This window comes from Bos taurus, chromosome 16, assembly GCF_002263795.3.
Source record: "Bos taurus isolate L1 Dominette 01449 registration number 42190680 breed Hereford chromosome 16, ARS-UCD2.0, whole genome shotgun sequence".
Taxonomy (NCBI): domain Eukaryota; kingdom Metazoa; phylum Chordata; class Mammalia; order Artiodactyla; family Bovidae; genus Bos; species Bos taurus.
Window position 1 is genome coordinate 62,710,345 of NC_037343.1, and position 13,268 is coordinate 62,723,612.

The window sequence follows — 13,268 nt, forward strand, 5'->3', positions numbered from 1 at the left end:
TAAGAGTCAGAGGAGGGTTGGGAACATGGTTTGGGGGCAAGAATGAGACAGATGCTGGGGACCTCGTGTTTTACTAATGACTTGAAACTAAGATTCCAATGTGATGATCAGTTTTCCTCCTTTGCAGAGTGAAACCCTGATGCAACTAAATTTAATTTTGCTTGGAATCACTGGTGATTCACTCAAGCTCAGGTGCGCCCACACGCAGCTGGCATCAGCTCTGTGTGCTTTCCAGGCTGATCCTTCTCTAACCCAGCTTCCCCCACATTGAGCTAGGGGAGAAAGCCAGACTGTGGTAACCTTGACCCTCTGTGTCTCTATCTGCAGCATCCTGGCTACTGCGGGAACCCACTTCAACACCCATGTGGACCTGAGGACCCTCCGGGCCGTGCGTGTCCTGAGGCCCCTGAAGCTCGTGTCGGGGATACCTAGTGAGCATCCATCTTTCCTCTTCCTCCTCTGCTAAGAACTTTACTGTTGTGTCCTCAACCAGATCCAGGGATAAGCAAGAAGTAATTTCCCCAGAGAGGAAGCCCCTGCAGTAATAAATAGAGGACCTGCAGCAATCTGGCATTATCTTCCATTTTAAAATTTAGCAAATTTTTTCACATTTAAAAGATAATGAAAGATCTTTACAGAAAATGTGGAAAGGAAACAATACAAAATTGAAAATGAAGAGTACCCATTATCCTGTCACTCAGAAACCAATTTTGTTAACATTTTAGCATATTTTTTCATTCATTTTTTTTTCCTGTGCATTTTAATATATGTGGGCTTATACTGTATTTTTGATTTTGGATCCCATCATGCACATTTGACTTTCCTGACACTAATAATTCTTCAAAAATATGACTTTGAAATCTGTCTTATATTCTTTCTTATACCATCCATGACTTGGGTAGTCCTTTCTGCGTTACTATTCATTTAGGTTATTTCCAGCTTTTTTTTCTTTCTTTTTTATCCTAAAAAAAGAAATAGCTTGGTAACAAACATCTTTTGACTTAAATATCATTCAGATCTCTGATTATTTTCTTAGCCTAGAATCCTAGAAGTGCAAGTTTTGGGTCCAAGGATACAGTATTTTATGAATAGTGGTTGTACTAATTGTGCTTCCAGGACAATGAATGGGAGAGCTGGGTCTGAGATAAGAGTCATGGGGAAGATGAACTTTGTTCTTCCAGACTTACAACCTAGTAAGACAGGCCTAATTCCCTTTGGGAAAGAAACACATTCTAGTAGGTTTCATCTCTAAGAAGAATCCAGAAGACAATGTGGGTGAAACGAATAAGGGAAGGGTAATAGGCATGTATGTGATTAGGGAATAAATGAAGAGAAGCAAGGGGTTGATTCCTCAGGGGAGGGGTGATGGCAGTCTTTGGCTTGATGTGTCTTGGTTATCCCTTGGTGAATCATTTTCTCATCTCAGGACCAGTGGTCCTTTTCCCTCAAAGACTTGGCCCTTTCTCCTAGGAGAGGGTACACAGCCTGCCCTGTCAGGGGGTGCTAAGTGAGGGCTCTGTTCATCATTCTCTTTCTTTCCTTCCAGGCCTACAGATTGTGTTGAAATCCATCATGAAGGCCATGGTGCCTCTCCTGCAGATTGGCCTTCTGCTCTTCTTTGCCATCCTGATGTTTGCTATCATCGGCTTGGAGTTCTACAGTGGAAAGTTGCACCGAGCGTGCTTCATGAACAATTCAGGTAGGCTCACTATTTTCTGACTTCTCCTCCTTCCCTTCCTCTCTCCTATGGTCATGGGGGTCATTTCAGGGCATTTAGAGGCTAATTGGAAAACAAAGTGTGTCCTATCTCAACCCTAGAATTAGAAGCAGAGGCTTCCTAGTCATCAGCTTTATGAGGTACAACCAGCCTAAAGATCCCCGTTGCACACTGATATTGCAAAGCAAATAACTTCTTAGGTTTATAGTCTGTTTCAAATAGAAGGTCTCAGCTGCCCCATTCCTCGGTAGAAGGCTATCAGAAGGCATGTCAAAAACCATTTGCCTGAAAAATTACCCTTTGTACAGGGTAATTGTACTCTTTGGCCCACAGCCAGAAAGACCTCAGGAGTCTGAAGTCAGACCTGGCGCCCTCCATATCTTGGGGACATTTTCCCTCCATGCTCAAGCTCATGACATTCCCCCCTTCTGCTGTCATCCATGCATAGTATGGAAGAATTGAGGGAGTTCTGAGCATGACTTGGCAGTGGTTAAATGAGCGAGGTATACCGCCGAAGAATTGATGCTTTTGAACTGTGGTGTTGGAGAAGACTCTTGAGAGTCCCTTGGACTGCAAGGAGATCCAACCAGTCCATCCTAAAGGAGATCAGTCCTGGGTGTTCATTGGAAGGACTGATGCTAAAGCTGAAACTCCAGTACTTTGGCCACCTCATGCGAAGAGTTGACTCACTGGAAAAGACCCTGATGCTGGGAGGGATTGGGGGCAGGAGGAGAAGGGGACGACAGAGGATGAGATGGTGGATGGCATCACCGACTTGATGGACATGAGATTGAATGAACTCTGGGAGTTGGTGATGGACATGGAGGCCTGGCGTGCTGCGATTCATGGGGTCGCAAAGAGTCGGACACGACTGAGTGACTGAACTGACTGAATTGACTGAAGAGATCTCACATTCTTGTCTCTGTATCTTGTTTGTTCAAGTTGAGTAGAGTGCTTTAGGAGGAAGGATGAAGGGGAGAGGTAGAATGAGCCCAATCAGGCATGATGTTTTTATGAAAAGAATCTTTAAAGGACACAGTCCATGTTGGATTTGTTTTAATTTTTGTCTTATTCCAAATGAGGAATTTAGGCCAAAAAAAATGAGTTAAGACCCACGAAAGGGACTGTAGTTTATAATTGTTCCCAGGGAACCCCAAAACAACTGAGGGGCTATCCTGAAGTCTAAAGATAGAAAATCAGTTAAGATTCTGCCTTCAGCTCAGACCTTTCTGGGTGATACCCAGTCCTGTAAATTCCTGTGGGGCTCAGGAGATGGTAGAAGATGTGACCTGCAGAAAGTAGGGGTGGGGGACGTGTGGAGGAGGCTTCATTTTCAGAGCAGGTTGGGAAACACTGGGTTGAACACATTACAGTTTGTGAGCTATGAGGTGTAGTGATGCCAGAGATGGGTAGGAAATGGTGACAGAGAGGATAAACCTTCTTGTGGGAGATAGAAATGCATGCTTGTGGTCTCCAGGGGTTATTTTCAGCTCATGCGAAGCATCACATGGTTTATCCCCCACCCTCCAAATGTCTCTGCAGGTATTCTAGAAGGATTTGACCCCCCTCACCCATGTGGCGTGCAGGGCTGCCCAGCTGGTTATGAATGCCGGGACTGGATCGGCCCCAATGATGGGATCACCCAGTTTGATAACATCCTTTTTGCCGTGCTGACCGTCTTCCAGTGTATCACCATGGAAGGGTGGACCACTGTGCTGTACAATGTGAGTAGAGCTGGCGAGGGGCCCGAGCAGAAGGGAAGGATCGTGGAATTAGGCTCCTGGCTTGGTTGGGGTTGGTCAGCCGGGGGAAAGGGAAGATTGGAAATGTGTATGGGGGTGTGCATGTGTGTGTGTGGACTCAACCATGGTAAGGCTTAGGAGTTTCCATGCCTCTGTTTTTGGCCTCTTGCTAAGCACACAGCTTCTTAATAGAGTTAGGAAATTACATGCCATATTTGGTGGGTGAACAATGCTAGTTAAAGCAGCTCAGCTCAGTCATTATAGAGTATGTTTTGCTACTGGTTTGACGTGGTGGTAGGAGTCTAAGGTAAGTAAGGGGTACCAAGTAAGGGGTACCAAGAGTTACAGATTTCTTGGTTGCTGTCTTTAAAGAACTTACCATTGGTCTGAAAGATATTCCAGTAGTTCTCAATCTTGGCTGCCCACTGGAATTAGCTGGGAGGGAGCTTTAAAAATTTACACTGCCTGGGCTGTACTCCAGACTAAGTAAGTAGGAATAGCCCTAACCCACTCCAGTGTTCTTGCCTGGAGAATCCCAGGGACGGGGGAGCCTGGTGGGCTGCCATCTATGGGGTCGCACAGAGTCGGACACGACTGAAGTGACTTAGCAGCAGCAGCAGCTAGGGGTAAAGACCTGTCATTGATTTTTTTTTTTTTTGGAAGCTTCCTAGCTGATTCTAAGGAGAAGCCAATGGCACCCCACTCCAGTACTCTTGCCTGGAAAATCCCATGGACGGAGGAGCCTGGTAGGCTGCAGTCCATGGGGTTGCTAAGAGTCAGACACGACTGAGTGACTTCATTTTCACTTTTCACTTTCATGCATTGGAGAAGGAAATGGCAACCCACTCCAGTGTTCTTGCCTGGAGAATCCCAGGGACGGGGGAGCCTGGTGGGCTGTCATCTCTGGGGTCGCACAGAGTTGGACATGACTGAAGCGACTTAGCAGCAGCTGATTCTAATATGTAGTCACTCTCAAGAACCATTGCATTACAGGCATGTAAGAAACGTGCTTAGTTGTAAGATTCACTCGGGATGCTTATTAGAAATTCTGATCACAGGCCCTTTGGAGATTTGATTTCATGTGGTATGGGTGAACTGAGCTACATGTTTTTCACGCGCTTCTGCTGATTCCTATGATCAGCCACACTGGGAAGGAGCTAAGCTGATGCATAAGACAAGGGTGTCTAGCTGCCTGTCTGGGATGTTTGGGGATCCCTGCATGAGGACAGAAGTTAGGGTGACTACTGAAATCTCTTTTACCTCCCAGAGTCTGATCTTAATAAGTTATGAAAGGTATAGTGCAGAGTCTCAGTTCTAAAATGAAAGAGTAGGGAGTTGTGTGGTTTGATGCTTAGGGGAGCCTAGGGAGGCAAAGCAATTTGGGCCAATTGTCTTTGTAAACAGATGCTCATAAAGGTCTGTACTCCCCTGTGCCTCCCAGCCATCCCACCCTAGGGCACATCATTGTCTCACTTGCCCTCCCCTAGGCTTCTTTACCCTAAGGCACCCTCAGATTCCTTCTAACCTGATTCTTCTATACAAATAAACGTAATGGGTGGGACATGGGGTCATTTACAAAAAGCCCCCTTTAGAATGATTTGTCTGTACTGGAAGGAAAAGAAGTGCTGTCTCATGAGAGACTCAACCAGATTGTCATGAAGAAAGAGCCAGGGTCTGCATAAGGCCATACAAGTAGGTGCCTAGTAAATGTCCATCATTAACTTGGACCCATCCCTGTGCCACATGAGCAAGGCAGGTGGGGCTTTGCAGAAAACAGCTGCAGGCTGTTCACGCCAAAGATCTGGGAGAGGTGTGAAGAAGTCCCAAGGACCAGTGTATGCCTGGCAAGCCCAGGGGTTATGTGTGACCTAGAAAAACCTTGAGAACACTCTGGGATTCTTACCAGTTGTGGGGGTGGCAGGGAGGAGGGAAGGGAGACAAGGTTGATGGGGCCAGTCACTCCTCATTTGAGATGTGAAGGTTGTCTTGAGGCCATGTCACTCAGATTAACCAGGCGCCTCTGGAAATGACAGCATTGGGCCCCGCAGTGGCTGATATCATTTGCGGGGCTTTGTGCAGGATGGCTTTCAATTATATGTGTAGACTCACCTAAGTGATGTGATAAATGCTCTGAAAGCCCCAAAGCAGAAGTGTTGCATTTGAAGATACAGGCAAGATCTATTGGTCCTCCAGGGCCAAGACTCAGAAGGTACTGAGATAAGCAGGAGTCACTCATCACTTGGTTTCATTCCTTTGTTCATTCATTCATTCATTCTTTCAACATGTATTTGTGAGCATCTGTGATGTGTCAAGCACTGTGCTAGGCACTGGGGAAACAGGGAGAAAAAGTGTCATGACTGCTGTGCTCCTGGTGCTCTCTTCAGATTCCAGCCCCTCTCCGGTTGTCTGTCCAGCTTAGGTATGGAGGTCACACAGACAGTGAACTTGCTCTCCTGTCTAGATGTGCCCTACTGAGGAAGCAGGGAGAAGAGGTCAGACGGCAGATCCTCTGAAACCTTTCATTGCATGGGTTCCCAGGACCTCAGACACACAGTACCTCTGACTTCCAGGCCATCAGTCATTGAACTTCAGCTTACTGAAGGCCTCCTGCTACCCCTGCGGCTGGATCCAGGCTTGAGAAAACTCATTGAACTGTAGGACTGGCTTCCAAAAAGTGGCTGGCTGCTCATTGGGCAGAATGAACTCGTGCCCACTTTGAAGTGACGTCACTTTCCAAAGCTTTGGATCTAGGGGGAGGGCGTGGAGCCAAGAGGCCATAGGCAGAGATGATGGTCATAGTGAGGCTAATAACTCCCCCTTGATTCAGGAGAAGTTGGATGGAAAAGGCATCCCATTTTCAGCCAGGAGAGCAAGGACAAAGTCTGGCTCCCTAGGAAGAGAGGAAGTCAGCCAAGTCCAGCTTCCCTTGAGCAGGGAACTGGGGTGTGAAGCATGGCCCAGGTGGAGCTCTCCTATAGGAACTGGACACATCCTGGAGTTAGGATTGTCTTCTGCTGGTGGAAGGTTCAGAGCCAGGTGTGTTCATACTGGTGGGCGTGGGGCTTACAATATATGGTGGAATCACATCACATTGTTTAAAAAAAAATTCAACAGAGTGAATTTTAAAGGTGTTATTGACATTATTCAACCATTCATGAATGAGGCAGCATCCCATCTCACATCTGGAAGGGAGCGCTGAGGAGCTATACAAAATGAAAGGCTTTTATAGGCAGAAGGGCACTGGACCAGGAAGTTATTAAAAAGTGGATTGGTTGTGGCAAGGTCACTTTCCTTTAAGGCAAGGGTCCCCAACCTCTAGGATCTAATGCCTGATGATCTCAGGTGGAACTTATGTAATAATAAGAGAAATAAAGTGCACAACAAATGTAGTGTCCTTGAATCATCCCCTAACCACCCCACTGCCACCCCCAGCCTGGGGAAAAATTGTCTTCCATGAAACTGCTCTCTGGTGCCAAAAATGTTGGGAACCACTGCTTTAGGGGATGGCAGGGTTGTATCAGGCAGATGACCTCATGCACACTGACCAGGTGATTCCTGATTGCCTGGTTTAAGAGCCCATTTGTGGGAGAGACTGACACTGTAATAAAGTTTTGATTTGGTGACATGGGGCTTAGTACAAGTGACTCTGTTTTGGACCTGTTGTCTTGTTTTTTTAACACTGTTAATTTACCCAAATTCAACTATTCAGCTTGGACCAGAAAGGGGATTCAGAACTTGTAGACACAATAGGGGAAGGAGAGAATGGGATGAATGGAGAAAGTAACTTTGACATATATATCCCACCATGAGTAAAATAGATAGCTGATGAGAAGTTGTTGTATCACACTGGAATCCCAGCCTGTGCTCTGTGATGACCTTGATGTGTGGGTTAGGGGCAGGGGAGGGAGGCTCAAGAGGGAGGTGATATATGTATATATAATTATGGCTGATTTGTTTTGTTGTACAGCAGACACTAACACAACATTATAAAACAATTTTCCTACAATTAAAGAATAAATTTAAAAAAGGATCTAGGGTATGGGGAAAAGAACATTTAAACAGTGGGGACTAATTCACCTACCACTCCTCTCCTGTTTATGCCCATTAAGAGTGTGAGATCAGAGGTACCTAGGATCTGGGCTGAAACATTGCAGATTCTGGTAGCCCATGCCAACAATACCTGAGTATTTATTTTCTTCTCTTAATTTCAACTTAAGATTTTGAAAATGAAAAAGTTTACATATGTATTAGAACTGGTTACACACTACTGGATTAACTGTGAACACTAAGTCACCTTGTGCGAATGCTAAGTCCCTACAGTCATGTCTGCCTCTTTGCAATCCCGTGGACTGTAGCCCACCAGGCTCCTCTGTCCGTGGGATTCTCCAGGCAAGAATACTGGATTGGGTTGCCATGCCCTCCTCCAAGGAATCTTCCCAGCCCAGGGATCGAACCCAGCTCTCTTACGTCTCCTCATTGGCAGGTGGGTTCTTTACCACTAGTGCCACCTAGGAAGCCCCTACTCTGAATACATGCATGTATGTATGTATGTTTCGCCATAGAGAAAAATCAGCCCTGGTGCCTTTTATTATCACCACTGTTCAGAGGTTGCAGATATAACTGGTTGATTTCCCTTTCTACCACTCATTCCGGAAAGGCCCAATTCACCCAGCTGCCGTATTTCCTCACAAAGACCACAAAGAAAAGGGAGTCCCTTTTTCCCATTCCAATGTCTCCTCTATTTAATGGCCACAACAAATATGTAAGATTTATTGGCACCAGTTACGCTCGAACCATTAAGAGTGCCTTCAGGTTGACACTGTATACAGAACCTCTCTCAAACATGTGGACTCGGTTTAACCTTTTTCTGTATTCTGTAAATGCTTCCCTGGTGTTAGCATTCCTTTTCTGCTGCACAAACCCTTCCTAAATGCTTCCTGTGACATTGTATGGCTCCGCCATTGATTTTGGTTAGCATCATTTGCGTGCAGCCTTTCTCATTATCCTGCTTGACTGTAAGGGTAGGGAAGAGTTCCCATTGTCAGGGCAACCTGGAGTCCTGCATGCTGAACTCTATTTAGTCTTCCAGAATTTCAAGTTGGTTTGGTCACCCTCCAACTGTATTCTTGGCTTCCCTCCCTCTTGTGGTAGAAAGATGCAAAGCAGTCTACAGTTCCGCTGGCTGCTTCTCCCTGTTTTGACTGTTTCTGCAAAGGTCTCCGCCACTTGCAGACTCTCCCCTCTTCTTACTGGTTTAGTTTGTTTCATGTCTCCTAATCTGGAGACGACTCTTGGGAATCCCTTGGACTGCAAGGAGATCAAACCAGTCCATCCTAAAGGAAATCAGTCCTGAATATTCATTGGAAGGACTGATGTTGAAGCTGAAGCTCCAATACTTCAGCCACCTGATGTGAAGAACTGACTCATTACAAAAGATCTTGATGCTGGGAAAGATTGAGGGCAGGAGGAGAAGGGGGCGACAGAGGATGAGCTGGTTGGATGGCATCACCGACTTGATGGACATGAGTTTGAGCAAGCTCCGGGAGCTGGTGATGGACAGGGAGGCTTGGCATGCTGCAGTCTATGGAGTCACAAAGAGTCAGATACCACTGAGCAACTGACCTGAACTGTTTCTGGATGGGTGTTCATTCTCCAGGACAGTGCCTTCTTCTCTCTTGGCTCAGTGCAGTCCATTCTGCAAATATGAGTGTGGTTCCAGGATTAACTTCTAACCTTCACCTGAATGAGATGTGGCAGATCCGGCTTTCTGCTGATTCTGGTCTGAGTTGGGTTTCTCTGTTGTGACTCTGGTTTTGTGTTCTCTGCTGTTTGTGGTTATCAGGACTAATATACCGACTACAGGGGTTCCAGTCTGTGTCTGCAATTATTCCAACCTGTGCTCTTCAAGTCCAGTTTTTTGAAATATTTATTTGGCTGTAGCAGGTCTTAGTTGGGGCATGTGAGATCTTTAGTTGAAGCATGTGGAATCTAGTTCCCTCATCAGGGATTGAATCCAATTCCCCCTATGTTGAGAGAGCAGAGTCTTAGCCACTGGACCACCCAGGAAGTCCCAAGTCCAGTATTTTGATCTGTATTTCATCTGTGTTTTTCACAGAGCTATTTTTCTTCTCACTTGGTATCTATAACTCATGCAGATGTGCATAGTTCTTGGAGGCATGCTCTTCTCTGACTTTGCAGGTACACTCCAGCTTTATCTGTTATGACTGCTTCAGCACTCTGTGCTGCCACGGGAGAGATTTTTTGATAATGTATCCAGTCTTAGGACTTTAAATACGATCTATACCCTGAAAATTCCAAATTTATGTCTCCAGCTTAAACTTCTACTCTGAATTCATGTATCCAACTCTCTCCTTACATCACCATATAGCTATCACAAATTCCTTTCCTGGAAAGGAAATACTCTTTCCTGGGTTTTGGCGAGAAGAGGAGAGTCTCCCTCATTCTCAGAAGTCCTTTGGTCCTATAACTCGCTTTTAAGTTGCCTTCTCCCACCTGCATATAGTTAATAGTTTCTGAATAGTTAACAGCTACTCACTTTTTACCCCGTTGGCATTTAGCTTATGTGTGTTATGCATAAGCATGTTGAAAGAATAAAACCATATCCGAGGGTTGGTGGAAAACTGCCATCTTCAGCTTCCTGAAGCTTCTCTGATTTTATGGTATCTACAGAGAATGTGTTTGGTGCTGACTTCCATGTGACTGGGGAATGTGTCTACTCATCTCTGCTTTAGTTTTCATCACCACCTCCTCCACATGCCCTGGGAACAGAACATACTCAAAACTCATTTGACAAATAGGGGCCAGGAACCTACCACCATCTCCTGGTGTCAGAGTGATAAGGTGTACCAATTAACCTAGGATAAGGTATCCAGTAGGTAAAATTTGTGGATTTCTGTAACCAGTAAGTCATGCTCTGGAATAGGCTGTTTTTCTCTCTGCATCCTTGTCTGCATGACCCTGTTCCCGTGTCCTTGCAGGAGTCTGAGACCCAATACAGATGACACCTGGAATCTGACATCAGTGTCTGTTCACATATGACTTGTATCATACACAAAGGGATTGATAAGTGTATCCTGGAAGTTAGTCTTTCCCTGTCCCATGCAGGCTGAGGAGTGAAGTAGATTGGGAAGAAGATGAAGAATTGAGTTGGGACATGAATGAGGAATTTGTGATGCTTAAATGGTGGTGTAAGGAGAGAGTTGGATAAACGAATTTAGGGTAGAAGCCTAGACTGGAGATATAAATTGGGAGTTTTCAGTTAATAGATGGTATTTAAAGCCCTAAGATTGGATAAACCATCAAGGAAGGGAATATCTAACCATAGGGAAGAGGTTCCAGAACTGAGTTCCAGTGTTGAGATGTGGGTGAGTTAAGAAGTTATCAGCAAGAAGACTGAGAAGTTGCAGTGAAGGGGGTCGGGGAGGGATGGTGTCCTGGAGGCCAAGGGAGAAGATTGTTGCAGAGAGGAGGAAGTAGCAGTGATCAGCTGAGTCCAATGATGCCTAGGGATGGGTTAAGTAAGTGCTAAGAATTCATCATCAGAGGTTAGGAGAGGGCAGTGGGAGGGGCAAAAGCCTGATTGGGGAAGGTTTAAGAGAAGGTTGGAGATATGACCATACTCATTGTGGTGAGTTTTGTTGAAAGAGAAGCAGAGAAAACAGGAAAGGTAGATGAAATACCATTTGCTTTCTTATGAGAATGAATCTTTCAAGATGAAAATCATTGCTGGTGGAGAGAGAGGACAGTTGGTGGAGCAGCCTTCTAAAGCAGGTGAGAGGGGATGGGCTCCTAGCCTGGCAGAGCCCAGGTGGAGGACTGGGCTTGGCGCCCAACTTTAGGGTTCATCAATAGTCCTAGGAGGGAGGCTGCAGAGGCTGGGATGTGGGTAGGGTGGCAGGAGCTTGTGGAAATTCTCCTATTGCTTCTATTTTCTCAGTGAAATTGGAAGCCAGGTCATTTAGCAGAGGGTGGGAAAGGGAAATGCTGGAAGTTTGAGGGAAGGTGGAAATAGTTTTCCAGGAACGAAGAAATGAGTGGAGTGGAGATGTAACTGCTAGGCTGCATTCGGGACCCACTTGGGGTTCGTGTTGCTGGGGTGAAGGTGAGACCAGTGAATGTGCTGTTTTTTTTACCTCTGGTCACATTTGGCCCCTGAGGTTCAGGCAGGAAGTAGGTACGGAGCTGGGAGTAGGGTACAGAGCTGACTTTTACCAGAGTAGTTTTGCCAGGTGAGCCTAATGAAATGAGCATTAGGAGACTGACCTTAGCAGAGCAGTGAAATTTGACCTGGGTAGGAAGGAAAGAGAAGGGGGTGACAGAGGATGAGATGGTTGGATGGTGTCACCCACTCGGTGGACACGAGTTTTTGCAAGCTCCAGGAGGTAGTGGAGGACAGAGAAGCCTGGCGAGCGTGCTGCAGTCCATGGGGTCTCAAAGAATCCGACATGACTGAGTGAACAACAACAAAGAAAGGAAGGAGGTGGGGGAGAGACAGTGAAAAGGGAGTAAATGTATTATAGGCCCTTTTTCAAATGTTACTCTGGAATCTGCTGGATAAATTCAGTGTGTGGAATGAGTTGAGAAGCCTGCCTCATTGCATGGAGGAAGTAGGAAGTGAGTTTTAAAGCCAAATGTTCTGATTTCTAATTTGGTGCTTGAACTGCCCACAATAGAGGGAGAGTGAGGGCGGGAGGGAAGGGTGTGTGTGCACACACACGTGCAGAGGAAGCTGTGACCAGAAGGCGTGGCTCACCTCGTGGGCCCTCCCAGCCTTCACTCCTGGGCGCCTGGCCCCGCTTCAGCCCAGTTCAGAGCGTGGACTTAGGGAACTTTTGGGGACTGAAACCTACCAGGCCTGGCCCCCTTCCTCACTTGCATTGTACTCCGTCATCTTGTTTTCCTCCTCGGAGTGTCTCTTTTTAAAAAAACACATTTATGTTTGTAGCTTCTGCTGCTGCCTTTGGCAGCCTGCTCTCGTTTGAATCACTTGTCCTCTCTCTAAACCCTGCAATGCCTTCCGCCTGCATCCTGCCTGTTGGGCCAGAGTCCAGGGTCCACTGTTTCCAGTCCTTGGCTCCCTCTGTGGGGGGGGGGGGGGAAACAAAAACAAAAAACCCTGTGATTTTTCTTTCTCCCTTGCACATATTTCCATCCATAGCTGCTTCCATCCTGAAATTATTCCCACTCTTTCATATCCATTTTGATTTCTTAATAATTTGTCAAACCAGAGATGTCCTTCTGTTTGAGATTGATTCCAAATATGCTAAGTTTGCCTCCTGATCGGGCGCCTGGATTTCACACCACTCACCAGGCCAGTCTCCAGATCTTTTGTCTCCGCGGCCCCATTAGGCTGGCTCAGGGCTCTTGGCCTTTCTTTTAGCCCACTCTAATACACAGTTTAATTTCTGATCCCTGGCCAGAGGCCTCAGGTGCCTGGTGTGTCATGCAGCCTTAGGCTATGATCTCTCTGTTCTGAGGCGACCCCATGCCTGAGGACTAAGGGGCACAAATTAACTGGGGTGGTGCCTTGGTGACTCAGTGGCTGTTTCAGGTACTTTCCACTGGATCCCCCTTGGAGGCCAAATCCTTAATGGAATCCCAGCTAGACAGGGATGGCACAGTGCCAGCCTCTGGCACTAGGCAAGCCAAAATGGCCTGTCTTCATTTTTCCCTCAATTTATCATTCTCTAGAAAAGTATTTATTGAGGACTTTCTTTCAGTGCCCCTCAGAGTGTGGTCCATCTTAGAATCGGCTGAGGGGCAATTAATATAATTACAGATTCCTGGGC

The 13,268-nt window shown here is 46.2% G+C and overlaps 1 protein-coding gene across 3 annotated transcripts in view; it reads left to right on the forward strand.

Moving 5' to 3' along the window:
* CACNA1E (calcium voltage-gated channel subunit alpha1 E) overlaps positions 1 to 13,268 on the forward strand; it is a 337,992-nt gene that overhangs the window by 98,741 nt on the left and 225,983 nt on the right. For all 3 annotated transcript variants that reach the window (XM_015475247.3, NM_001191123.3, XM_024976061.2), the window contains 3 exons: positions 328 to 431; positions 1,547 to 1,699; positions 3,260 to 3,441. In XM_015475247.3, the coding sequence (XP_015330733.1) occupies positions 328 to 431; positions 1,547 to 1,699; positions 3,260 to 3,441 (439 nt within the window). The remainder of the gene's footprint in view (positions 1 to 327; positions 432 to 1,546; positions 1,700 to 3,259; positions 3,442 to 13,268) is intronic.